The 25,825-nt window shown below is 35.9% G+C and overlaps 1 protein-coding gene across 1 annotated transcript in view; it reads left to right on the top strand.

The window, feature by feature from the left end:
* Positions 1–25,825, top strand: part of PCCA (propionyl-CoA carboxylase subunit alpha) — a 353,425-nt gene that overhangs the window by 173,340 nt on the left and 154,260 nt on the right. Inside the window, exons 15-18 of the mRNA XM_019663655.1 lie at positions 248–316; positions 1,876–1,951; positions 13,532–13,642; positions 22,030–22,138. Coding sequence (XP_019519200.1) covers positions 248–316; positions 1,876–1,951; positions 13,532–13,642; positions 22,030–22,138 — 365 coding nt within the window. The remainder of the gene's footprint in view (positions 1–247; positions 317–1,875; positions 1,952–13,531; positions 13,643–22,029; positions 22,139–25,825) is intronic.

Genomic DNA, 25,825 nt, shown 5'->3' with positions numbered 1-25,825 from the left:
CCCCCTGTTTCGTAGTTCCTTCATTTAGTGGGAAAACAACGCACACACACACTCANCTCCCCCTTCTGCATGTTAAGAGGTCAACATAATTTGGTCTCTATATATTTTTAGATTGTTTTTCTGTTTTCCAGAAGCTGAAATGTTATTTGAGATTGAGATTATCCATCCGCTCCATGGAAATTAAATTTGTTGTTAGAAAAATATCTTTATAATATGAAGTTAATTTCTTTTTTTTTCTTTCTTCTAGGTCCGGGTTGACAGTGGCATCCAACCAGGAAGTGATATTAGCATTTATTATGATCCAATGATTTCAAAAGTTAGTTCGATTTCTTAATGATTTCTTTGTTTTGTTTTTTTTCTGAAAAGGCAATGGACATAATTTAATTAAAAATCTGAAGTTGGTCCTTTATCTGCATCATATGCTCTAATTTAACAAGGATGACATATATATACACTGATGGAAAAGTAAAAGAACAGATTTTCTTTCTTTTAAGAGAAAAATTTTAACATCATATTTGTTTGCAACTCCCTCCTCTCCAGTCAAATCAAACCACCACACCCCCGCTCCCAATAACAACCTTATCTAACCAATGGCACCAACCGAGCCCATTGCAGCGAGGAGTTAAGTTGTTTTTTTGGCTGTTCCTGAAAATGGCCTGGGATAAAAGTAATGAATGACAGGTGATGTCAAAGAGTTTGGGTGATAAGCTGTGTTTATTAGAGTACTTTTTACCTTTTCAAATTTTACAAATCACTAATCACTTATGTAGAATTGACATAATCAAATTTTATGTCTTTTTTACCCATCTGTCTTTGAAATTTGACTTTGCAAAATAAATTAACAACTCTTCTTAAATCTCTAGATCTTTTAAAATCTTTAGAGTTTTTAGATCTTGTAAAATGTATAATTCTGACTGCAGTAGTTAAAACTGGGTTTTATTTAGAAAATACCATTGTTTTCTGATGTTTTAGACCAGTATTCAAGGATTACTTCTTTACTAAAAATCCTGTTTTTCAAGATGGGTTTTCCCCAAGTGTACTTTTTTATGTAGTTGCAGTATAAAAAAAAACATTTTTGTTTTTTACTTATTTTTGCACTTATTTTGTTAAAATGAATTTCAGGTATTTTGTTTGTTAAAGAAACACTAACTTAAAAATACATTAAAATAGTATAGATTGATTTTAATAGATATGATTTTATTGTTAGATAATTACATTTGTATATAGAAAAATGACCTGCAAATTAATTTCCAAGCTAGCTTGATATTGAAGAGCTAATAAGATGTACTAAAATAATTGCAAACTATAAACTGACTAATACAATACTCAGAATAATCTTTCATGAATAGTCTTATTTTACTGCTCAATTTGTATAAGATACATATAAATAGGCACAAAATCATGCAGACAGTAAGATCTTTCTGTTTTCTAGTACAAGAGTCCTGTGCTTCACTACTGTGTTATTTGTAAACATTAGCTATTTAGGGTGTCAAACCTGGAAACCCCAGAAAAATAGGGAGAGAGACAAATCTTGCCTAATCTTCCACTAGCCCAGATGGTTCACATTTTGATCTTTCTTTTTAAATGTTTTTATGCTTGTTTTTGTTACATTTTTAAAAATCTTAAAGAGCTCTTTATTATGAGAGTGAAATGCAGGAGAAAAGTCTGAAATAGCTTGATTCTAATATTCATTTACTTAGAAAATTCTTAATTTATATACTTTATATTAAAAAATTGAACCACTGAAATTTCAAAAGATATTCTGGGAAATCTGTTATGAAATATTTTAATTTTTACTAGGATGAATTGTTTGGTAGATAGATTGATCTATAAACTATCATCTATATAAATCCTTTTTTGTTTGTTTGCTTTTAGCTCATCACATATGGTTCTAATAGAACTGAAGCACTGAAGAGAATGGAAGAGGCACTGGATAACTATGTTATTCGAGGTAAAAACAAACAGTTGAGGTCCTGTTATCATATATGGCATCCAGTTCTAGAAAACCGCTTGAAGATTTACTAGTTAGCCAATTTGATAACATTTGCTTCCTGTGTGTTTAAATGGAATAAGAAAAACTTGAATTAGTTAAATGACATACTAATTAAGAATATGCATTTCATTTTCTTCAGCCTATACTTTACATCTATATCTTATATTAAGTTTTTAATTAAACTTATGATTTATGACATTTCCTAGATGAGCATTTAGTATTTTATAGGTGTGTATTATATGTAAAATGATTCTTTATTTTGAAGACTTCAAAATAATAATAGCAAAAGTCTTCAGAATAAAGAACCATTGGCCAGTGCAGTATGAGAGCAAATTTGCTCTATTGTCTTCTTTTTTTTTTTTTTTTAAGTATGAAACTTGGAAAGGTATGGACATATAAAATATAGTGGCCTACATTTGACTGGCTTGAGGGTAGAGAGAATAGCTCTTTGCTTCTATGAATTTGAGCAAATTATAGGATATTTTCTAGCAAATACAGTTTTGTTACCTCATGTACATACAGGATAGTTCTAATACCTAACACACTGTGATTCTACAAGACTTTAGGGTACGTAGTGATAGGAGCAGCGATTATATTTAAGTAATTAAAGTTATACTTACTCCTTTTGAGAAGTAACTTGCATTCTAAATGATTTTGGAAACTTCCAATTAGTAATGAAAAGATCATTTTACTGTAACCCAACAAATTATCATCAACTTCAGAATACTGGACTTTAAAATGGATATTAAAAGTGTAAAATATAAGTTCACTTTGAATTATGAATGAATAGTATGGGAAAGACCATATATAAGCAATATTGAAAGCCCATTTTAGGTCGTTCCCAATACTGTGTGCTGAATTATATGCTTTCATTGCACCCTGTTCTACTGCTTCTCCAAAGCCTTTACGAGTACTATAGCTGTAATTAAAGAATTAGTTGTGTAATTAATTGCTAAATGTTGGATTGTCTTATAAGAATCTTAGGTATATCATGGCAGTGATGGTGTTTATCTTGTTTACTTATGTATTATTATAAGAGCTTAGCAGTGCCTGACACATGGTAGGTGGTTAATATTTGTTGAATGAGTTAATGAATGATTGAGTGATAACTATCCCTATTTCAAGGAGCTTCTAGTAAACTTGGTATGGAAAATATATAAAATAAGTGTAATATAAATTGGTAGGTGCCTTTATAGTGGAGTGAAAAAGTATACTTGGAATTCAGAGATGGAAATGGTATCTTTCTTTTCTCATCTCTCCCTTTTGGTTCTTTGGAAGTAATGTGAGTACTGATTTAGGACTCATAGGTGACTCTGTTGAGAGTATCTCATTTTGTGTTTCCTTCAAACAATACCCCAGAGTGGCAATATTATTTAAAAGACTGCTAACTACTGTGTGGGTGAAATAAAAGGGATGAGCACACCCAGGCATCTTTGGAGTCTGACTTGCTATAATATTGTCTTTTGGGAAAACGATCTGGCATTAGATGTTGAAATAAAAGTACACATCCTTTGACCTAGCTATTCAGTTTTTTTGTTTTTGTTTTTAAGATTTTACTGGGGATTGGGAAGGGGAATAGCCAAGTTGTTGTCCTTCAGTCTTAGTTGTGGAGAGCGCAGCTAGCTCAGCTCCAAGTCCAGTCGCCACCTGGCTGCCCGTCGGCAGCTTTCGACTGCTCAGCTTAAGGTGCCATGTTCAATCTTAGTTGTGGGTGGGCGTAGCCCACTATCACATGCAGGAGTTGAACTGGAAACCTTGTTGTTAGGAGCACGAGGTCTCACCAGCTGAGCCATCCTGCCACCTGTTGGCAGCTCAGTGGCAGCTCAGCTTGGGCGCAGCTCACTGGCCCATATGGGAATCGAACTGGTGACACTGTTGCTCAGAGCTCGTGCTCTTAACCAACTGAGCCACTCGCCGGCCCCTAGCCGTTCAGTTTTCAGGACTTTATCCTATAGAGTTAAAAGACTCAACTGTGAGATGTTTACAAGGACATTTACAATAGCACTGTTTGTAGTAGCCAAAATTTTGACCAACTAGTGTCCACCAAATGGATGAATGACTGAAGAAATTACTGTGCACCTTCGCTATAGAACACTATACAGCTGTGACTTGAAGGCGTGTTTATATGTGTTGTTAAAGTGGAAAAGCAATTTGATGAACTTGCATGGCCTTAAGAATGCAAGAGCAAACAACAAGCACTTCCCAATGGAAGCTTGAATACCCTTTAGCCTATCTGTAAGCACTGCTTTTAATGTAGGAAAATAGAATTGTTGATTTGGGGGGGGGGGAAGCAATTTTCAGAGTAATGTATAGCGCAATCTCATATTAAACTACCTTCCCATCCTACAATAGTTTTAGTTGTATTTGGATGAGCACAGAGAAAGATGTGGTTCTATACATATCATATTGATGTGTATATGTACATACATATATGTGTTTATATCTGTATATGAATATATTATTTTAGCTCAAAAGATTTATCAGAGAGGGGTTTTTCTTGATGCATTGCCCTCAGACTTTTTATTTTAGGTGTTTTCAAGCCTAGAGAAAAGTTGAATGATTTTGTGCGTTGCACACCTACATACTCTTCACCTGGATTGTTAAGGTTTTCTACGTTGGCTTTTTTTCTCTTTCTCGCCCATTCTCTGCCATCTCCTTCCTCCTCCTCACCCTTCTCTCCCTTCCCTCCTCTTTTTTTTTTCTGAATTGTTTGGAAGAAAATTGCGGATATCATGATACATCACTCCTAAATACTTCAGCATGTATCTTAAGAATAAGATTATATTTTTACAAAACCAAAGTACCATTATCACACACACAAAATTAACAGGAATCTCATAATATCATGTAATGTACTGTCCATATGCAGGTTTCCCTATTTGTTCCCCAAAGTGTCTTTTTAAATCCTTTTTTAACCCCATCCACAGTCCAGTCAGAATTTACACGTTATTTTTGGTTATGTCTCTTGATTATCTTGCGTTCTTTGTATTTCGTATCATTAATGTTTCACAAGAATCCAGGACAATTTTCTTGTAGAATGTCTCATATTCTAGATTAGAGTCCAATTGATTGGTCCAATGAAGGCACTTGGGAAATGAGCTAGAAATATGGGAATTACAGTTGGAAAGCAGTTTATTTTGAATTGGTGATTTTGAATGTGGTGCAGTTTCTGAACATTAGATAATTTTTGGGTGTGACTATAGGTCTGTTTAGCTAAAGTGGAAGATTAAATTATTTGGAATGAGATCCTAAGAATTGAGTGGTAAGGATGTCGCATGGGTCATCCACACAGGGTGACTTGTGTTAGGATCAGAAGGATGGTCATGAGTCAGGCGCCATAAATTCTGTAGTGAATATTGGGTTGTGGCAAGAATGTTGATAGATGACAGGGAATTGGAGATGATTTTATGACCAGATAAAATAAACCTTACGAAAAGAAGCTTCTCCAAGGATTAGAAGAGAGAAGAGGTGTTTTGTGGAGGTTTTGTTTTGAGTCAGCTGAGATTCTGAGGATGAGGATTGGCCAGAAAGCTTGTACTTGGTGATGAATGCAGAGTCCCTGAAATACCCTTTAGGAAGGTGAGCGCTTGGGCTCAGGAACATGGTCTCAAAGGTATTCTGAGGGGGCTGGGTCTGTACACCTCATCAAAGTAACTTCTAATTCTATTTACTTTTCTGTAGCCCTGCTATCCCATGCTACCACTGTCTATATTGTGGACTAGTGCATAGCTTCCCGAATGGGTTCTCTATAAAGACCCCTTACCAACACCAACCCATTCTTCAGTATGGACAGAATTAACTTTTAAAGGTATAAACCCAGCTATCTCTTCCCTGCTGAAAACCCTTCAGTGTCTTCCTGTGGCCTTTCTGTGGACTCTGTAGCCTCATTTACACCACCTTCTCTCCACCCTCTTTTTCTCTACTTCACTGTTGTTTTTCATTTCCTAGGACATGCCATCCTTTCCCCACCTGAGGACCTTCATAGTTACCGATAGTATATAAGCAGCTAGAATAAAGAGAATAAAAAATGCAGTGACTTGAGAAAGATACAGTTGAATTTCTCTTCCATGTAGCAGTCCAGAAACGATGTTGTTGGGCTGGTAGGGTGACTCTTGCAGACAGTTAGGCTTTCATTTTGGGGTCCAAAGTGGCTGCTATCATGTCCATCATCAGGCCTCAGCATGAAGGTGGCAGGGGCAGGAGAGTTTATATTCTTCTTTTTTTTTTTTTCAGGCCCAGCCTAGAAAACACCCTTTATTTCCACTCCCATCTTATTGGTGTTTAGTCATATGGTCATACCAAGCTGCTAGAAAGATGGGAAATGCAGTTGATATTAAGGTGGCCATATATTAAGCTAAAAAGCAACATTTCTCTTATTAAGGGAAGGTAGAATAGATATTGGTGGACAACTGGGGGAAGTAAGAATATGAGTATATACATGTATCTGCTCATTTGTGAGAAAACACACGCATGCACAGGACCAGAACTAAAAGATGGCGTACCTACAGGAGGTGGAAGGGGCATCTGGTGGAAACGATTGTGGGATAGGAAACAAAGTACATGGCATGAAGGGGAGAGACTTCTTTGATTATACATTGTATAATCCTGACTTTTAGGTCCACATTAATATTTAAAAATAAGTAAATAAAATCATTAATGTCCTGGGGAGAAAACTCAAAATGGAATACAGACAGAAAGAAATGGACAGGACTGTGAGAATAATATAATCATGCTGAAAGAGAAAGGAAAAAAGCTAAGCTAAATAACTTAACAGTACTTTGACTAGATAACCTCAGGCTAAAGACAAAATACATGTAAACAGATACTAAATTCTAGTTAGTAGGTTTGTTTTTCCTAGTTCACACATTAGTAGTTCTGAAACCAGTTTATGTGCATTCTAGGATTGAGGAAATAAATACATGTATTGTGGATAAGAAGAGCCAAGTTTCTCACTGTCAGAGAAAGAAATTACAGGTATGGGAATGGATAAAGGTAGAACAAACCCTGTGATGTTGAATAGAAATTGGAGGTATCAGTGAAAACTCATGGTTTTTAACATAGATTGAAAAATAAATATAATTTTGTCATTGAGATGTATGAGTTCTTTATATATTTTGGATATTAGCCCATTGTTTGTAAATATCTTCTCCCATTCGGTTGGTTGCCTCTTTGTTTTGTTGATGGTTTCTTTTCCTGTGCAGAAGCTTTTTAGTTTGCTATAGTCCCATTCATTTATTTTATCTTTTACTTTCCTTGTCTTTCAGATCAATTGCACACTTGAAACCTGTGTAATTTTACTAACCATTGTCACCCCAATAAATTTAATTAAAAAATAAAAAAGGCTTGAGCACCTAGATGTAGGCGTCAAAAGCCTCCTGCCCATTGCCAATCAAGTGTTTTAAGTGCAAAAAAAGAAAGGAAAAGAAAAATAAATATGTAAATATATTTTATTGTGCGCATGTGTGTTTGCGCATATATACACATCCTCTAGCTCAGGGTCTCTCAACTGGAGCACTGTTGACATCTTGGGATAGGCGATTCTTTGTTATGGGGAGGCTGTCCTGCGTATTGTAGGATGTTTACCAACATCCTTGGCCTCTACTCACTAAATGACGTTAGCATCTTCTCAGTTGTGACAACCACATATTTACAGACATTGCCATATGTCACCCTTGATTGACAACTACCAGCCCTGCCAAGAGGTCACAGAAGCAGTGACAACCATAGCAGTGAGCACACTAAGCACACAGATCTTGTTTTCTAAATACCGTTCTCCCATATATGGAATCGATACTCTTTGATAACATGTCTTCCTGATTTCAGGAAGACTGTAAGATGAGCCTGAAATATCTCGTATAAGAGAGTGATTGAGTGCTCAATAATGACGGTGTGTCAAAAAGACCCAGGAGCCATTTTTAAGGGGCTCCTACTGGCCAATCTGGGAAAACTTCAACAACAAAAAGTAATGCTAGCAATGGATTAAAATCTATGGAATAAAATCAGGGTCCATGAGTTCATACAGATATAAATAGATAAGAAATATAATTGAGGGAGCAGGCAAAGATCTTCCTTACAGTATATTTTTACTATTACGAGGTGTCATCTAAAAATATGGTGAATGTTTAAATTTAAAAAATTTATTACAGTAAAAGACACATTGCCATTAATCCCCCTCAAAATACTCCCTCTTGCTTTTAACACACTTATCCCATCATTCTTGCCACTTTCTGAAGCAGTTCTGGAAGTCCTCTTTCGTGAGTGTCTCTAGTTGCGCTGTCATGGCTGCCTCAATGTCCTGAATTGATTCAAAACGTTTTTCTTTCATGGTCATTGTGACTTTGGGGAAGAGCCAGACGTCTCACCGTGCTAGAGCCGGTGAATGAGGTGGATGAGGACACACTGTAAAGTTTTTATTTGACAGAAATTGCCATATCAAAAGTGATGTGTGACACAGAGCATTGTCATGATGGAGAATAAAGACATTCACAAAAGAGGACTTCCAGAACTGCTTCAGAAAGTGGCAAGAACGATGGGATAAGTGTTTTTGAGTGAGGGGGAGTGTTTTGAGGGGAGTAATGGCTATATGTCTTTTACTACAATAAATTTTTTCAATTTAAACAGCATAGTTTTTTATCACACCTCGTAAGTGCAGAAAAATCACCACTTGGCAAACACCAAATTATTTAGGCAAGAATCATCGGTGATGGATGGATGCTAAAATTAATGGGTGAAAATATGATGGGAAATATGTATTTTCATAGTGTCATTAGATAGCCCCAGGAGATATACTAATTAAATATAATGGGAAAATAGTACCTTTAAAATGGAGAAACCTAGCAACTTACCCAAATGATCAAAATTCACATCATTGGTAATGGGACAGATCAACATCATGTGCCTCCTGATAGGATGCACTGAAAAGAGCACATTTCTGTGACATTCTTGCCAAAAATGTATAACCTGAATATAATCATGAGAAAACATTAGACAAACCAAATGAAAGACAGTGTAAAAAATAAATGGCTTGTACTCTTCAAAAGTGTCAAGGTCAAGAAACACAAAGAAAAGTGGATCCTTTATCTAGATCAAAGGAAGCTAAGGACACATGACAACTAAATGCAGTGTGTCATCCTGGATTAGTTCCTGGACCAGGAAAAAATGGTTTTTCTTTTGTAGTAAAAGCCATAAATGGGACAATTGGTGAAATTTGAATAAGGTCCGTAGATTAAGACAATGATACAGTTATCAATGTTAATTTTTCACATTTGGTCATTGTATTATAATTATGTAAAGAGACTTGCCTTGGTTTTAGGAAATATACACTGAAGTATTTATAGGTTAAGTCCATCTTGTCTGCAACTTACCTTCAAATGTTTAAAAAAAAAATCTGTGTGTGTGTGTGTGTGTGTGTGTGTGTGGAGAGAGAGAGAGAGAGAGAGAGAGAGAGAGAGAGAGAGAGAGAGAGACAGAATGAGAAGGAATGATAAAACAAATGTGGTAAGATGTTAACATTTGGAGAATCTGGGTGAATGATACACAGTAATTCTTTGTATAGTAGTATTTTTTGTGAATTTTCTGTCATAAAAAGTTTTAAAAATAATTGAAGAGGAGCATACACCCGCCTGCCCCCCAGCTAACGTTTAAGAAATAAAAACAGATGCATTTGCAATTTGTATTTCTCTATCATCCATCTGACTAATTCTAAAGGATAGAGGAGTTTTAAAACATTTTATGAAAGAAGAGGAAGGACAATTTACTGTCTAGTTTGATAACTGCTCAGTTGTTCAAATATGGTATTTTTTTCCTGAGCTGATAGTGAGCTTTTGTTAAAATAAAGAATCTTTAGAGGAAAAATGTAATTTGGTTGAAGTTAATTTCTGTGTCCCCATGAAATAAGCAGTGGCTTTTGGCCTCTGTTTGATCCTGGCAGTGTGTAGAGCTAATGTCTGGCCAGTGTTTTGGAAGCAGCAGGTAGTCAGGAGAAAGCTGCTCCTAGGGGTCCTCTCTTCTGTGGGCTGGTCATGATTTCCCATGCAGATGGGACCTCATGAACTTTGGCAGAGGTCAGGCTCAATTCCCAGTCTAAAACGCAGAGTCATAATTTTTATGAGTATGTGATTAATAATATCGTTCGAGTTATAAATTAAGTCTCAGAGAGTACCTCTACTATCCACTGATTGTTTGAACAAGGATTGGTTTAAACAGCATTGTCTTCCCTGGGACATGGAAAGAAAGTAAACTAAGTACAAAATGGTGACTTTCAAATATGTAGGATATCTTTGAACAGTTCAGTGATTTTCCCCATTTATCTGATCTTTTGAGCTTTTAGATACAAAATACTTAAAAAATTATTCCCCTGTAGTTTTTGGAGCAGCTGAGGCACATAGATTTTGATTGTCTACAATTAGCCATTGTTTTACCTTTTGGTCCTTAGGAAAGAAAAACAGATAATGATTTGGTTTTGTAGAGTAATATGTAATATTTTATTCAGAGAGCATTAAAAAGAAAATGATTTTGTGTATTAAATTTATTTCTGAAACATCATTTATCTCGATAAAAGTGTATATTTTCACGTTCTATTTACGTTCAAGTAGAAAGACTTTAAAAAGTCCATGCTTCATTTGTGTGCTTGAGTGGCTTTGTTCTTTGCCATCCAAAATGTAAACTAATATTTGCATTTAATTTTTTTGCATTACGTTTTCTAAAATCAGTACCTCTTTTTCAGCTTTGAACATGAAATAAAAATACAGCATATCATTTATCCTGAAACATGGCTTACATTTTAATGATCTGGATGTCCTTTGTCACAAATTGATCACTGGGAATCATAAAATAATCTTAGTTTTATTCAAGTTATCATTAACTACTTCTGAAAGCTATGTTGTATTTTACCGAAGACAGTGCCGATTCCAACTATTTTGGTATTGGCCACACAGAGAGCAAGAAAATTTATACCAGCACTGAGCTGTAACAAGAAAACCACTAAGGTTAAATACGAAATATGAAGTATATAAAGTAAACAATATTATCTTTATTTAACTGGAGGAGGGAAGGATAAAAATCCTGAGAGTTAGATTGCCTTTCTAAGTTATTCACTTTCCAATTTATTCATGTAAAAAAGCATATAAATCAATACATTCTGAATTGTTAATTTATACATAAGAACACCTTTTTTGGAAATAGAATTACAGCTGCACCTTGATCTTCTAATTTTCATCCTTTCCTGTAAATTGTGCACAAATAATTTACGTACTGCTGGTTTTGTTTTGGATTTCTCTGTTTCCCACTCTGTTTTGTATACAGTTTTGTTGATGGCCACCTCCATGACTTCTGTATTCTGATGGATGTGCATTCTAATATTCCTGCTCTTCTGAACTCTGATCATTTAGATATCATCAGTCTTATCTCACAGGTATCTCAGATTTAACTTGCCCAGAACTTTGCCTCTTAACGTGTTCCTTTTCTGTAAATGGCATCCTCCATCTCGTTGCAGAGCCAGAAGTTTGGGTGTTGTGCTTGACTCAATGCCCGCATTCTTGGCACCCACCAAACCACCAAGCCTCTCTGAAGTCCAGCTCCTTTTCTCTTCCTGTATTGCCCATGCCCTGGCTGTGGTCTGAGGCCTTGCCATTTTCCCACATGTCTCCTGCAATTGTCAGCTAATGGTTTTTCCCATCTTCACTCTTCTCCTCCCTAATCCTTTTTCCAGAGGCAGCTTGAATGATTCCTGGAATGTACACATCTAGTCATATTTACTCTGTTTGAACCATTCTGGTTTCTCGCAAGGTACAGTGAAATCTCGGCATGACTCTCAGACCCTGAATGCCCCTGTCTGAGTTTTCAGGCGCCCTGTTCTCTCCTTTGCCCATGGTGTGCTTTCAGCCTCTTCACAGAAATACCTGGTGCCATCCATTTGCTTTTTACAACAGTGAAAACTCTTACATACTTTAAGTTTTTCCCTAATATTACCCACCTTTGGGTCCTTCTGCATCATTCTTTACTTTCTTTGCCAGCCAGGAAAATTTGTGTTAAGTCACAAATACTTTTCCTTTTCCTGGAACATCACATGTCATTTCCTATACATATTAATCACTCTACAAGCCATCACCCTTTTCTTCTTCAGAAGTGCTTTAGTTTTGTCTGTTTGTAAAATCTATGACAAAGGGATTCATTTCTGTTTTATAGCCTGACCTCTTACAAGGAATCTTTACTTTAAATTCTTGACTCCCTATTTTGTCTTTCTACGCATTCTAGCACATTGCCTCCAATTGCTTTTCATTTTCATCTATCCAAATGTTACCTATAATACAGGCAAATGTTACAGTTTTGCAATGATTCGTTAGGGATATTGGTTTCATACCTTCTGATACTTTCCCAATAGAAATATATGTAATTAGAAAGCCCTTAGAAACATTTGTTATTGACTTGTGGGCTAAGCCATTACCCACAGAGCGAGGTCAGGATGACTGCATTTCCCCTGGGCATGTGCTGTAAAAGGGATTTATTAGATCATTGTCTGTATGTGATAACTTCTTCCGTGGCATATTTGTGTAGCGAAAGGAATAATATTAATATTTGAAATTTGGAACTTCCTCTGAATGTTTTGAGTTAGTTTGAATAGATTGAAAGTTGAATTTTATTAAATTTTAGACACATATATCTTCTGAGTCAGAACAGAGATGTTCAGAATTTTTCATGTAATTGCTAGTATGGTCTGTTATAAAGAGCTGCATAGAAAAATGCCTAGAAGGATATATTAGGTTGTCAACATTGATTGGCTTAGAAATAGGAAGTCATATTGTAAAGCTGTACCCTTCTTCCCTGTACATATATATACATTAGCGCACAGGGTAACCTGCTGTAACAAAGATTCTTAAATACAGTGGTATAAATAAAAAATTTGTTAAATTCTCATGTAACAAGCTGGCTAGTTCATGCTGATTGGGCAGGTTAGTGTTCTGTGGTCATTCCAGGAGATACACACACAGCTGCCCAGCCCCGTGTGCACACCTGTCTTGCTTGCTGTACTTCATCTGCGTTGCCATATCAGGAAACTCATAGGAAGAGAGAAGGAAAGGAAGTGCAAGCATGCAATTCTTTTTTTTCAAATAAGTGAGGCTGGGATTAGCTACATCACTTTAACTTACAGTCCCTGTGTGGGAATTAGCTTGTCATGTCTAGCTGTTAAGTCACATGTGAAGATGGAGTCTATGTCTGTGTATGGTGTGAGTTAGGGTTGAGGTTTATTTTCTTTTTCCCCCAAATGGATATCTAGTTGTTCAAGCATTTATTGAAAAGACATTTATTTCCTCATTGAATTGACTTGCAATCACCAGCTTCTTAAGTTTCCATTTAGAGTTTCATTGCTACCTCAAGTTCAGATATGTTTTGTTGTTACTAGAAGTGAAGGAGATGAGTAACCTTGCATTTGTTTTTGCTAGGTCATAGGACACTGATGATAAATTTCTTGTGATAATAAGAATTAGACTTTTAACTGACAATGTTCTCCAACTCAATCTGATATCATTTTATTTTTAGGTGTTACACATAATATTGCATTACTCCGAGAGGTGATAATCAACTCACGCTTTATAAAAGGAGACATCAACACTAAATTTCTCTCTGATGTATATCCTGATGGCTTTAAAGGTTTGTATGCATTGAAGTATTTCAGTGTATTAAACTTATTATTTTTTATACTTTATTTTAATGAATACTTTTTTCTATTTTGAAATTAAGGCCTTTGGTCTATATTATACTTGATTTATTAGCATACTTAGGGTATCCTAGACTACTGACATTCATGATTATGGGTATTCATGGGTGATTCATGAATGTGTAATAATCTGTCATTTTGTTGAGTGAGAAATTAAACTATGTGGAATGTTGTGTTGGTTCAGTTTTGAAGCAAACAAATAGGGCATTAACCTACCTGATTTCTAGTTTCTGAAGGTCAATTCTGCTGATACGGGTATATGCAGGAACTGTTTTTTAATGATTAAAACTGTATATTTAATGAAAATTAGCACTGAAAATTTCAGAACACCAGATGATTTTCCTATTAATGAAAATGAGTATGTCTAAGAAGATGGTGGCTTTTATGCTGAAAAATGAAGTTTGAATACAGTAATGAATGAAATATGAAGTTTAGTGCTATGAATTTATCAGTGAGGGTTTCCAGGTGGTAGAAAAATTGCTCATCAGGTGAAAGGCAGAGAAAACCGTTTAGTGAGCTTTGAAAACATGGTTAACAGGCTATTGAGAAATCTACAGAACACGTTTACATGAAACTTAATAGAAATGTTACATAGGTGAAAGCCAGAAGCCTCCACATATATTTCTAATGAACTTAGGGATATATGAAGATTAGATATTCTCTCTCACAAATTTCAAGCGTTCTTTATGTCCATTTATCATGTTTTAGTATATCAAATGACTCAGTAATTTTAGGACCTGTATATAGATTCAAATCAACTTCATGTAGTTGAACTATTGAATACATTTACAAAGCAATTTCTTACTTCAGAATTTGCAATGCAGTTTTCATAAGATTCAATGGAGATTACTGATTTGATTCTTCTTTCAAATCTTTAGTGTTATGAGGTTTTATCTTTAGTACCAGGGGAAATGAAGACCGTTTCTATTTGGGAACTTAAACAACAAAGACTAATGAATTATCAGGCTATTTTTCCTGAACTTTTACATTTTTAAAAAATATAAAATACAATCTTAATATGATTCCAGTTTTATATGTGTGTGATTATTTCATTAATGTCTGTTGTTTTCATGAAGTTAGAAACCACTTATGTTACTAGTTTTTATTGTATTCCTAGCTACTACAAAATTCTTGTTTATCCTATTTTTAAATTTTAGATACAATCATTTCAAAGTTCAATCCTGATTTCCATTTGCTTTTATGTCTGCCTGGCTAATGTGTCTGTGAAGATGATACAACATGAAACAGTAGGTAGAAGGAGACAATAGGTCAAAACTTCAGGGAACATTTAGAACAAACATGTTGTATGTGTGCATGAGTATTTATATATACATACACACATTTATGTATGTGTCTCTATAGATGTATATATAGTATTACATCCCATTACCATAGAGAAGATAATGGGGAATTTAAAATTTCTAATTGGAGTTGATTGCTATGTGCTGTACATTTAGCAGTAATAGAAAATATTCCAAATTCTTAAGGGAACTCAGAAATTCACCTAAAACCTAATATTGCAATTTCCTGTGATAAACTTAATATATTACATTTCTTTTTCTTTTTTTTTTTTTTTGTAGAGCATTATCAGCACCAACACTATAATTCTGTTTCTTATGTTTATGCAAGATAGGAACACAATTTTTAAATTCTTGTAACTTATTAGAGGGGCCTTTAGTAATTTTAACCGCAGCCTTCATTTTATATGTGAGGAAGCCAAAGCACAGAGAAATTAAGGCTAAATAACCAGTAATATAATAAAGCCAGAAGTTGAACTTATGAGTTTTTAACTTCTCTTTTAGTGCTCATTCAATTGTGCTAGGATCCAAAGTCGTAAATCACAAACGTTTTCAGAGTATGCTGTATGTTGTCTCACTGCCTGTAAGGACTTTAAAAATGTCCACCTGTATTTACCATTCTTCATGTATACCTCTTACTGAATTCCCTCTTGTTATCTTCATGTCAATTCTTCTCTGAATGGCTGCTATCTCTTGTTCTTCATCTTCGGATTACTCTGTTTCCTTTTTCTCATTTTTCCCCAGAGCAGGTCTTAGATATATTAAACTGTATCATTTTGATTGTTTGATATATGTGCCTGAAAGAGCAGCAGGAAGTGGCAACTGAATTAATCCAGGATCTTCTCCATATGTTTGAGGCTGGGTCATTTTGCCCCTTTGGGATTACCCATCTGTTTCCCATCTGTCCAGCTATCCTAGGCACTATGCATAGGCAAGTGCTTATTTTTATGATTGCATTAAAACTTTCTATCATATATGTTTATTGTGCAAAGTTTATTTGTAGACTAGGGCAGTGTTACTCAAGGGTCTTAGACTGAACTTTGAAATGTTTGTATCTAAAATTTAAAAATAGGATACACAAGAGTTTGTTCTTATTGTCAACTTATTAGACTCTAATATTGGAAAGCTATTTTCCTTTAATTAGAAAAATAAATGGAAAATGGGGAAGAAGATATTTTGATTCTGAAATAAAGGAAAAATGAGGAAGATATTTTAAGAACTATAATTTCAGTTGGCCTGTAATGAACATTTTGGACTTATTTCTCTGCTGCCTTATTACACTTCAATCACTAGCCCCATCAAAAGAAATGATCAGAATTATCTTTCTTTTCTGAAAATTTGCAGAATTAAAAAAAAAATTCAGTTCAATGTAATAAAATATACCATTAATATACTCCTCTTTTTCCCACTGAATTTAGTCAAATATTTCTTCGTCTTTAAAAGTGGTACTGTGATATATGGACTGAAGCGTTGCCTTTAAGAAAATCCAGTCATTAAAGTCATTCAACAAATAATTGATATAGGCTCTAGAAGAAAATCAAGGATGAATATTTTCCCTGCTTTTAAGGAGCTTAAATCACAAGAGAAACATGTAAAGAACTAATTACAGGTCAGAATAGAATAAGTGCTAAGTGAAGATATAAACAAAATATCTTGAGAGCAAAGAAGAAAGAAACCAGTTCTGATTTAGGGAATCAAGGATGGCTTCAAAGACAAGATGGCTGTAGACTATTGAAATACGTCTCCAAGGACTCTCTATTTCACAGGCCCTGGAGCCATTGAACTTCCTCTGGAGAGCCACTGTGCACATCTCCTAACCCATCTCCTTTGATGTAATGGTAGTAGTTGGAAAGCAGCCTTGGAGAAAGTGTTGACAGTGAGGAAATTGGCAAGTGCTGCACACTGGGGCATTTCTCTTTTTTCCACACCCCACTTGGTTGTTAACCATTTACCAGTGAACTTCCATCTAATGCTTTGACATGTCTGTTGAGAGCAAATAGAGCCATCAGTGTACAAAGGAAAAGGATTACCCATCTAGGGAAGAAGGAAGGCCTAGAAGAATCCCTGAGGACAGGCAGTGCTTAGTTTTAGATGAGAACTGCTGATACGGGAGCCAAATGACTGAGGTTATTGAAAAATAGTAGGAAAGCTTAAGAATATTACTTAGAGGACAAAAACTTCAATGAACTAAAAACTGATTTTTGAAAAAATAAAAAAAAATTTTTTCCAGCAGTCAAAATGAAAGGTAGCATGGTCACTGTTAAGAACCAAACTAGTGACCCAAAGGACTAAATGGAAGAAGTATCTCAGAATATGTAGCAAGAAGGTAAAGAGAATGAAGTTGTGTAAAATGTGGCGTGAAGATCCAAGAGGTTTTATATGTACATAATAGAAGGATCATGGAAAGAGAATAGACACAGGGAAATTGTAAAAGAAATAGGGGATTGTGTTCACTGTTCTTAAGAAAACCTTGAAATGTTGGAAAGACTTACTGAGTTTCAGACTGGGTTAATAAGAAGAGTAACACTGCTACGCCTATCAAGAACACAAAACTTGTTAAAGCTTCCAGAAAGAAAAAAACCAAGTCATATATAAAGAATGTAGGATATGAGATCATCTTCAGACCCTGTAAACTGGAAATTAGAAAAATTTTTTATTAGTTTCAGATGTATAAAGCAATGTAATATTCAGGAATTTACACCCTTCACAAAGTGATAATCCCCCCAATCTGCTACCCCCTGACATTGTATATAGCTGTTACAATACCACTGACTACATTCCCTATGCTGTACTTTACATCCTGTGAATATATATACTCATATATATGTGTGTGTGGCACACACAAACACAAATACACATATATGTATATATATATTTTATAGTTGACATTCAATATTATTCTACTTCAGCTTCAGGTGTATAGCGTAGTGGTCAGGCATCTACACAGTCCATGAAGTGATCCCCCTTATAAGGCCTGTTCCCATCTTGTACCTGACATAATCTTTACAGCATTATTGGTTGTATTCTCCATACTGTATTTCATATCCGCATAACTATATTGTGACTACTAATTTGTACTTTCGAATCCCTTCATCTTCTCCTCCATCCCCAACCCCCTCCCATCTACAACCATCAGTTTTTTCTCTATATCTCTTAGAAAATCTTAAATACCTCCTTCATAGGAAAGAACTTGACCCAAGAATACTATACCCAACTAAGATATCTTCACTTGTCAATATGAAAAGAGATAATTTCAAATAAATAAAGATTAAGAAACATATCACTATATACGTAGACCCTTTCTGGGGAAATTACCGAAGAAAGTACTTTAACCAATATGAAGTAGAGATTATAGCTTAAATATACACACGTTTTCCCCTCCACTACATTGAGTTTTTTTAAATACACAAGTCCATAAAGAGAGGAGATAGCATTTTGGAAAATGAAAAGCTGAAAGATGATTTTAAAAAGTAATTAAAGTAACATTTATTAGACTTAGGGTTTATATCCAGAGAGTATAATGAAAAGAAAAAAAAAACTCGCATGTCTAGATTACTTCTGATACTCGTGTTTTTCAAATGTTTGTACATCAGTATGGTTTTTCTCCTTGATCTTGTCACTCTCCCCAACAGTAACCACAGTAAACAATTTCCAGATATAACATATATCTGGAAATATAACATCATGTATGTGTATCCTTTTTTTCATATAGCACTTACAGTGAAAGATGATTTTTTTTTTTTTAAAGATTTTTTATTGGGGAATTGGGGGAATGGGAACAGATAAGTTGCTGTTGTTTTGTTCTTCAATGTAGTTGTGGAGGACGTTGCTTCACTGGCCCAAGTTGACACCATCATTGCGCTCTTCCCGGGCGAGGCAGATCAGTCGCTGGCTTCTGGACGGCCGCTTACTGTGGCTGCTGGCTACATACGGTAGCCCATGGCAACCCACTGCCACAGGGGCTGCAGCCTACGCCATCGCTGGCGACTCACTGCAGCCCAGCTCCAGGTTGAGCTGTTGTTCAGCATCTTAGCTGTGGAGGGCAGTGTCACTGGCCCTCGTATGTGGGATCCGAACCGGGGCCCTCTGGCGTCCCAAGCCAGTTCTTAACCATCGCGCTACTCAGCCAGCCCAAAGATGATTCTTAATTGACTTAGCAGCCTAAGAAAGTTGAATCGTAAACTGACGTGTGAAAAACTGAGAAGTAGCTTATTATTACTGCAGCACCCCTCAGAAGTCTCGGTAGTTATTAGTTTCAGGGACCTTGGGAAATCCCTCAAGACAGGACTATTGGTCTAAAATCTCTGGAAGGTTTTCTCCATGTCTCCTCCCTCACTCTTCAGAGCAGGGCGACTGGACTGTCTGTCCTCCACCCTGGCAAGAGCTTAGAGATTCTTCTCTGACGAGAGTAACATACTTCCTATATATGAGGACACCAGGGTCGAGTAAACATGGACACGCGCAGCCCTTGCTGCCACTTGGATGGAAACCACAAAGAAATCGTCTGACTCAGTATGAGAAGTAACTGTCTAATGATTTATGAATCCTTGGAAAAATTTGTCAGTGTCCTATGATTGGAAGAGTTCTGTAGATTCTAGACAACATCTGTCAAGCTGCTATAGAGGAAACATCTGCACTGCAGGGAGAATGAAGTAGATGATCTTTGCAGCATTTCTCTGTTAAAATTACCTGAGAAATTCTTAAACAAATTGTAGAAACAAGTTTAGTTAAATTGTAGAAGTAAACAAGCCTTCAGCACTCTTATATCAGACAAATTTATTGGCATCAGTCTTTGGTAAAATTTGAGAGTCGGTTCCAGTATCAGTGAAAGAATTAAAGTTGATATGTATCATTTTGACTGTGAGACGTGATAAATGATGGTGGATTTTATTTGGGAACCTCCTTTCTCAGTATTGTCTGAGTCAGTGCAGCTAACAATTTGTTCGACCAAATGAAACACTGATTCAGCGTCTTGCAGTTTGAAGGATTCCTATACTATATTGCCCTTTTCTCTGCTGATGATATATGAAGTGCAAATGTGTCTATTTTTTTTCTGTTTGACTGTAGACCGCTGTAAGAGGCATATTCTACATCATGACTTAGTGTGCACACACAGGAAAAATACTGAGTGGCTTTTTCTTACACATTTTAATAAACATGAGTGTAAAGCAGTGTTAGTCAAAGTGAGATGGGTAGATCTGCAGCATCAGCGGCACTTGGGAGCTTGCAGACGTGCATTCTTGGGCCGCGCCCCAGGCTTACCGCCAGCCAGTCTCTGGAGGTGGAGCACAGGAATCTGATTCTGATGCGCAGCGAAGTTTAAAAACCACTGGTCCTTTTTATTCTCTGAAGAGCTTTTGTGGGTGTGTCTGTTGATACTTGCTATATTATAAAAACTTAGGAACTGTAAAAATATTTATTTTCAAAGTAGCAAAAATAAATCCATTATATGTTGACACCAGAGCAATGATGTCATCACATGTCGTCTATCTCTTGGATCAGGAAACTTCCTAATATGGTAGACTACTGAAAAAATGAGAGACAAAAAGCAAATAAATCTTAGCATATTATGAAAATAGTTTTGAGCTTGAAGACTCCTGAAGGGCTCGTGGGGACTGCCAGTAGTCCCCAGGTCACACTTTGAGAACTTCTCTTGGAGACTGTATGCTGTGAGAAGATGGGAGACCAAATTTCTGTAATCCTCATATAGGGTAATTAATTATGGAATCATGGGATGTTTTCATCGCTACTTGAGTGTAAGGGGAAATAGGAACTTTTCAAAGCCTGTAAGTGTGGTTTATTAGACCAGGGAGGGGTCTAGGACTGAAATCCCAGAACCAGGTGATAGATCCCACATTGGTGTTACAGTTTATGTAGCTTGTAGATATGTCTCAAAGAGGGATAGATGAGTGGAACTTTCCCTTCCCTTCAGTTTCATAACACACTGCACCTTCCAGTTTCATAGAAAAATGTGCTGCAGTTCTGGAAATATATAGAATAGAATAGAATAGAATAGGATAGGATAGAATAGAATAGAATATATAATTATATTCTAATTAAAAATATTTTTAGTCATTTCTATGTTGAGTGATATTTTTAGACATAATGTTCAAATTACTTCATTTCTTTCAAATAAATTTAAATAACTACTCGATCATTTTATCTTAAGTGAATTGTACAAGTAGCATCTTATTGCTGCTGCTGACTCAGTATTCCAATGGACCATACTGTACTATTTCATATTATCTGTGGATAGCACTGTGGTGAATAAATAATGTTAGAAACTGTGGTAAGATTACACAGCTTTCAAAGGAACCTGTTAATCTGAAGACCCTGGAGTACTGAATCCTGCTTTGACTCACATACTTCTTGACACATTACACACATAGAGCAGATATTTCTGCTGCACCACACCCAGCCAGCCCAGGGACTCTTCCTACGCCTTGCTAGGTTAGATCGCTGCTCCCAGATCCAGCTGTGTTATGGTAGGAAGTGAAGAGGGATTGATTGGTTGGCTGGTTGCTTGGCATTCAAACCTGACTTCATGGAAGAGCATCACACCTTTATTTTCTTTCACCCTCCACACTACAAAACGTGGCCTAGCCAATGTCCAAGACTGGTAACACTACTTTCCTACTTGCCCTTTATCCTCACTCTCCTTAGAAGTAAAATTGGGGTGGGGAATGATAAGAGCAGCAGACGTGAGGAGCCTTTAGCTTTTCCTAGAGATCTCTGTATGGTTTTCTTATTTGTAATTGTTTTGTTCTGTGCATGTTTACTATCTTTTTGTCCAAATTAGACTATGAACTTCCAGTGAGCAGGGTTTTTTGTCTGATTTTAACAACCCTGCTCCCTCCCGTCCCCACTGCAGGCCCCAGTGCTTGTACAATACTAGTTCCATAATAGAGGCTTGATAAAACTACTTGTTTGAATGACTAATAATCATATAAGATAGAAGCATAGGCATTAACATTATATATGTATGTGATTGATTGATTGATTGATTGATTGATTTCCCTCAGGACACAAGTTAACAGAGAATGAGAGAAGCCAGTTACTGGCAATAGCAGCATCATTGTTTGTGTCATCCCAATTAAGAGCACAGCATTTTCAAGAACATGAAAATTCAAGGTATGCTATATCATTTAAACCAGAATAAATGAGCAGAAAAATAGTGATTATCAAATCTGCAAAGTAAATAGCTAGTAACAGATCTGATTAATCTCAGTTCCAGAACTTATTATGAGTGTTTGGAGAAGTATAATAAAGTCACAGTGCTTAGAAATGGTATTGCTTTTATTTTGTTCAAATGAATTTTTTAAATTCAGAAAGTAAAAAAGGATGTTGGCCTCTTTAATCTGGGCATCATTAGAGGTAAGAAGATATTCTGAAACTTATGAAAACCTGTTCAAGAATTTGTATTTATTAATTGTGTTTTATTACTTTTTTAATCTGGGAAAAAGTTTGAGAAGTGTTAACAGTACTAAAATTTTGAAGTGAATCTTAGCAGTTACAATATGTATATATTTGAGAAATTTATTTATATGATACAGGAAGGAATTAACATCCCTTGAGTTAGTTATTTGTGAACCCTAAGTGTACCTTTTAGCTTCCTAGTGACTCAAGCAAAAGGGAAAGCATGCTTTATCCAAGGGCAAATAAAACAAAATCATTGTGACATTTATGCTCCTAAGTGGCAGGATTATTTATTATGAATGTGTGTGTACTTGATGGAGTAATCCTGTTTTTACAAGTATATCCCACTTCTTGCTAGAGTGATGCTGTTCATAAAATTATGTTACTTCAATTTCCTTTTCTTTCCTTTTGCTTTTCCTCAAGAGGAAGAACAAAGGTTAAAAAGATAAAAAGATGGCAGGTGACCAGGCAGCTCTGAAGAGCCCAAATCAGAAACTCACATTACCCCTGAAGAATTAGGTGGAAGAAAAATTAAATTGGGTTCAGGCTATGTATTAATGGCTAAAGTAGTTTTACTCAGAAAATCTTCGAGTAACTGGTACTCTTCTTTTGTTCTCATTCTCAAGCCAAAGTATAGGAAACTTAACCACCTTTTTAAAGTTATGATTCAGTAGATATCGAGGGCAAGATTAGAGGCAATAGAGTATCAGTAAAGGACTGCCTGGAAGGAGGAGGGGAATGGTCAGTGGAGACATGAATCTGGCTCTTTATTTCCTAGTTGTGTTCTCCAGTGTGGTAACCACTAGCCATGTGTGCCTATGCGAATTTAAATTAAAAATTTAGTTTCTCAGTCACATTTCAACATGAATTTCAACGTAGTTACTAGCCACATTTCTATTTCCAGTGCTCCGTAGCCACTACTGTACTATACTTAGTGGCTGTTGTATTGGGCATCAGATAGAACCTTTCCATCGTCACAGTTCTATTTCCATCAAGCTCTGTTGGGACACTGTTGTTTTGGAGGGATGTATGTGTAAGAGAGATCTTAGATTTTGTTTTAAAACCAGAATGATACCGTGTATTATTTTTTATTATTCTTTTGGTAAGTACAGTATTCATATCTTGATTCCTTTACCTTCAGATGTTATTTGGATCTTGATTATTTCACAAATCCTGAATATAGCTCATGGTGAACTGGTTTGACCTTTAAGAAATGTGCTTAAGTTCGTTTCGGAGAGTGCTGACATCATTGGTAACACTCTGAAGGTTTAAAACGGAAAAGAATAAAAATTACCTATAATCCCACAAATTCTTTAATAACCACTTTTAACATTTTGATATGTTCCTTTCCAAGTATGTATTTGTACACACACACACACACACACACACACACACACACACACACACACACACACACACACACACACACACACACACACACACACACACACACACACACACACACACACACACGAGGTCTGGCAATTAAGTTTGCAAACTTGTCGCAACGATGTTGCTAACATTTTTTTGATATCAGGGATTATTCATTACGAATTTGTACCAACTGGACAAACAGTTAACCACGTTTACTATTTGGAAGTGCTGAAAAGGCTGTGTGAAAAAGTTAGATAACCTGAACTTCTTGCCTACAATTCATGGCTCTTGCATCATGACAATGCACCAACTCACATGGCACTGTCTGTGAGGGAGTTTTTAGCCAGTAAACAAATAACTGTATTGGAACACCCTCCCTCCTCACCTGATCTGCCCCCCAATGACTTCTTTCTTTACCCAAAGATAAAGGAAATATTGGAAGGAAGACATTTTGATGATATTCAGGACATCAAGGGTAATACGATGACAGCTCTGGTGGCTATTCCAGAAAAAGAGTTCCAAAATTGCTTTGAAGGGTGGACTAGGCACTGGTGTCGGTGCATAGCTTCCCAAGGGGAGTACTTCAAAGGTGATCATAGTGATATTCAGCAATGAGGTGTGTAGCATTTTTTCTAGGATGTGTTCACAAACTTAATTGTCTGATGTCGTATATATGTACATATGTGCATGCATGTACATATATACACATAATTAGAGTTATGTGTGTACTGGCAATGTAGTTTGAATTCTATTTTTTTGAATGTAGTATTATGTTGTGACTATTTTTATTCACTAGTCTTTGGAAGTATATATATTTTTTATTTTCCAGAGAATTTAAAACATAAGTAAACCTTTGTCATTCAAAAGACACCATCAAGAAAATTATAAAACAGGGCCAGCCGAGTGGCGCATTGGTTAAGAGCTGGCTTGGGATGCCAGAGGGTCCTGGTTTGGATCCCACATATGAGGGCCAGTGACACTGCCCTCTACAGCTAAGATGCTGAACAACAGCTCAACCTGGAGCTGGGCTGTCGCGAGTCACCAGCCACGGCGTAGGCTGCAGCCCCTGCTGCAGTGGGTTGCCATGGGCTACCGTGTAAGGACAGCAACTTGTCTGTTCCCCTTCCCCCAATTCCCCAGCGCTGTTCCCATCCCCCAATTCCCCAATAAAAAAATCTAAAAAAAAAAAAGAAAATTATAAAACAATGTAGCAAATGGCAGAATGTATTCAGAGAGATATATCTGATAAAGAACTTGACTCTATAATATATAAATAATCTTACAACTCAAAAATAAGTCAAACAACTCAATAAAAAATTAATTTGTCATAGACTCTTTATCAAAGAAGTTATATGAATGGCAAGTAACTTGATGAAAAGATGTTCAAAATCATCAATCATTAGGGAAATAAAAGTAAAAATCACAGCGCTACAACACTACATATCCATTATAATAATGTAGATCAAGTTGTGAGTATTTAAATAAAAGTGGTATATCCCTACAATAAAATACTATCTAGCAATAAAAATCAGTGAAATACTGATACATGCATTGGCATGCATAAATCTAAAAAAATCATGCTAAGAGAAAGAAACCAGTTAAAGACGACTGTAATGTATGATTTCATTTATTTGAAATTTCTAGGAAAGGCAAAAGTGTAAAGATAGATCAGTAGTTGCCTGGGTGCAGTTGTTGATGCCAAAGATTACTTCTTTATACGGTCCATGTTCAAAACCATTAACCAATAAGTATTTTAAGTGCATTAGTCTCTTAAGGTAGAAAACAAAATGTAGAGTTCAAACTGAAGTTACAGTAATACTAGCTTTTAGTCTCATAATTGGTTTTTTCTAATGTATTAGTCCCTTAAATCATATGGAGAACAAGAAGTAGAGTTAGATGCTGTTGTTACTAGCTTCTATAACTGTCCGTGTATTTGTCTTTATTGAGATATTTGTTTTTTCATGTGGCTTCTTGGTACTGTCTAGTGTGCTTTCATTTCAACCTGCATAACTGCCTTCAGCAGCTCTT

The sequence above is a fragment of the Hipposideros armiger genome, unplaced genomic scaffold (genome assembly GCF_001890085.2).
Source record: "Hipposideros armiger isolate ML-2016 unplaced genomic scaffold, ASM189008v1 scaffold_397, whole genome shotgun sequence".
In the NCBI taxonomy this organism is placed as follows: Eukaryota; Metazoa; Chordata; class Mammalia; order Chiroptera; family Hipposideridae; genus Hipposideros; species Hipposideros armiger.
The sequence above is the reverse complement of the archived record's forward strand: the minus strand, read 5'-3'. Positions and strand labels throughout refer to the sequence as shown.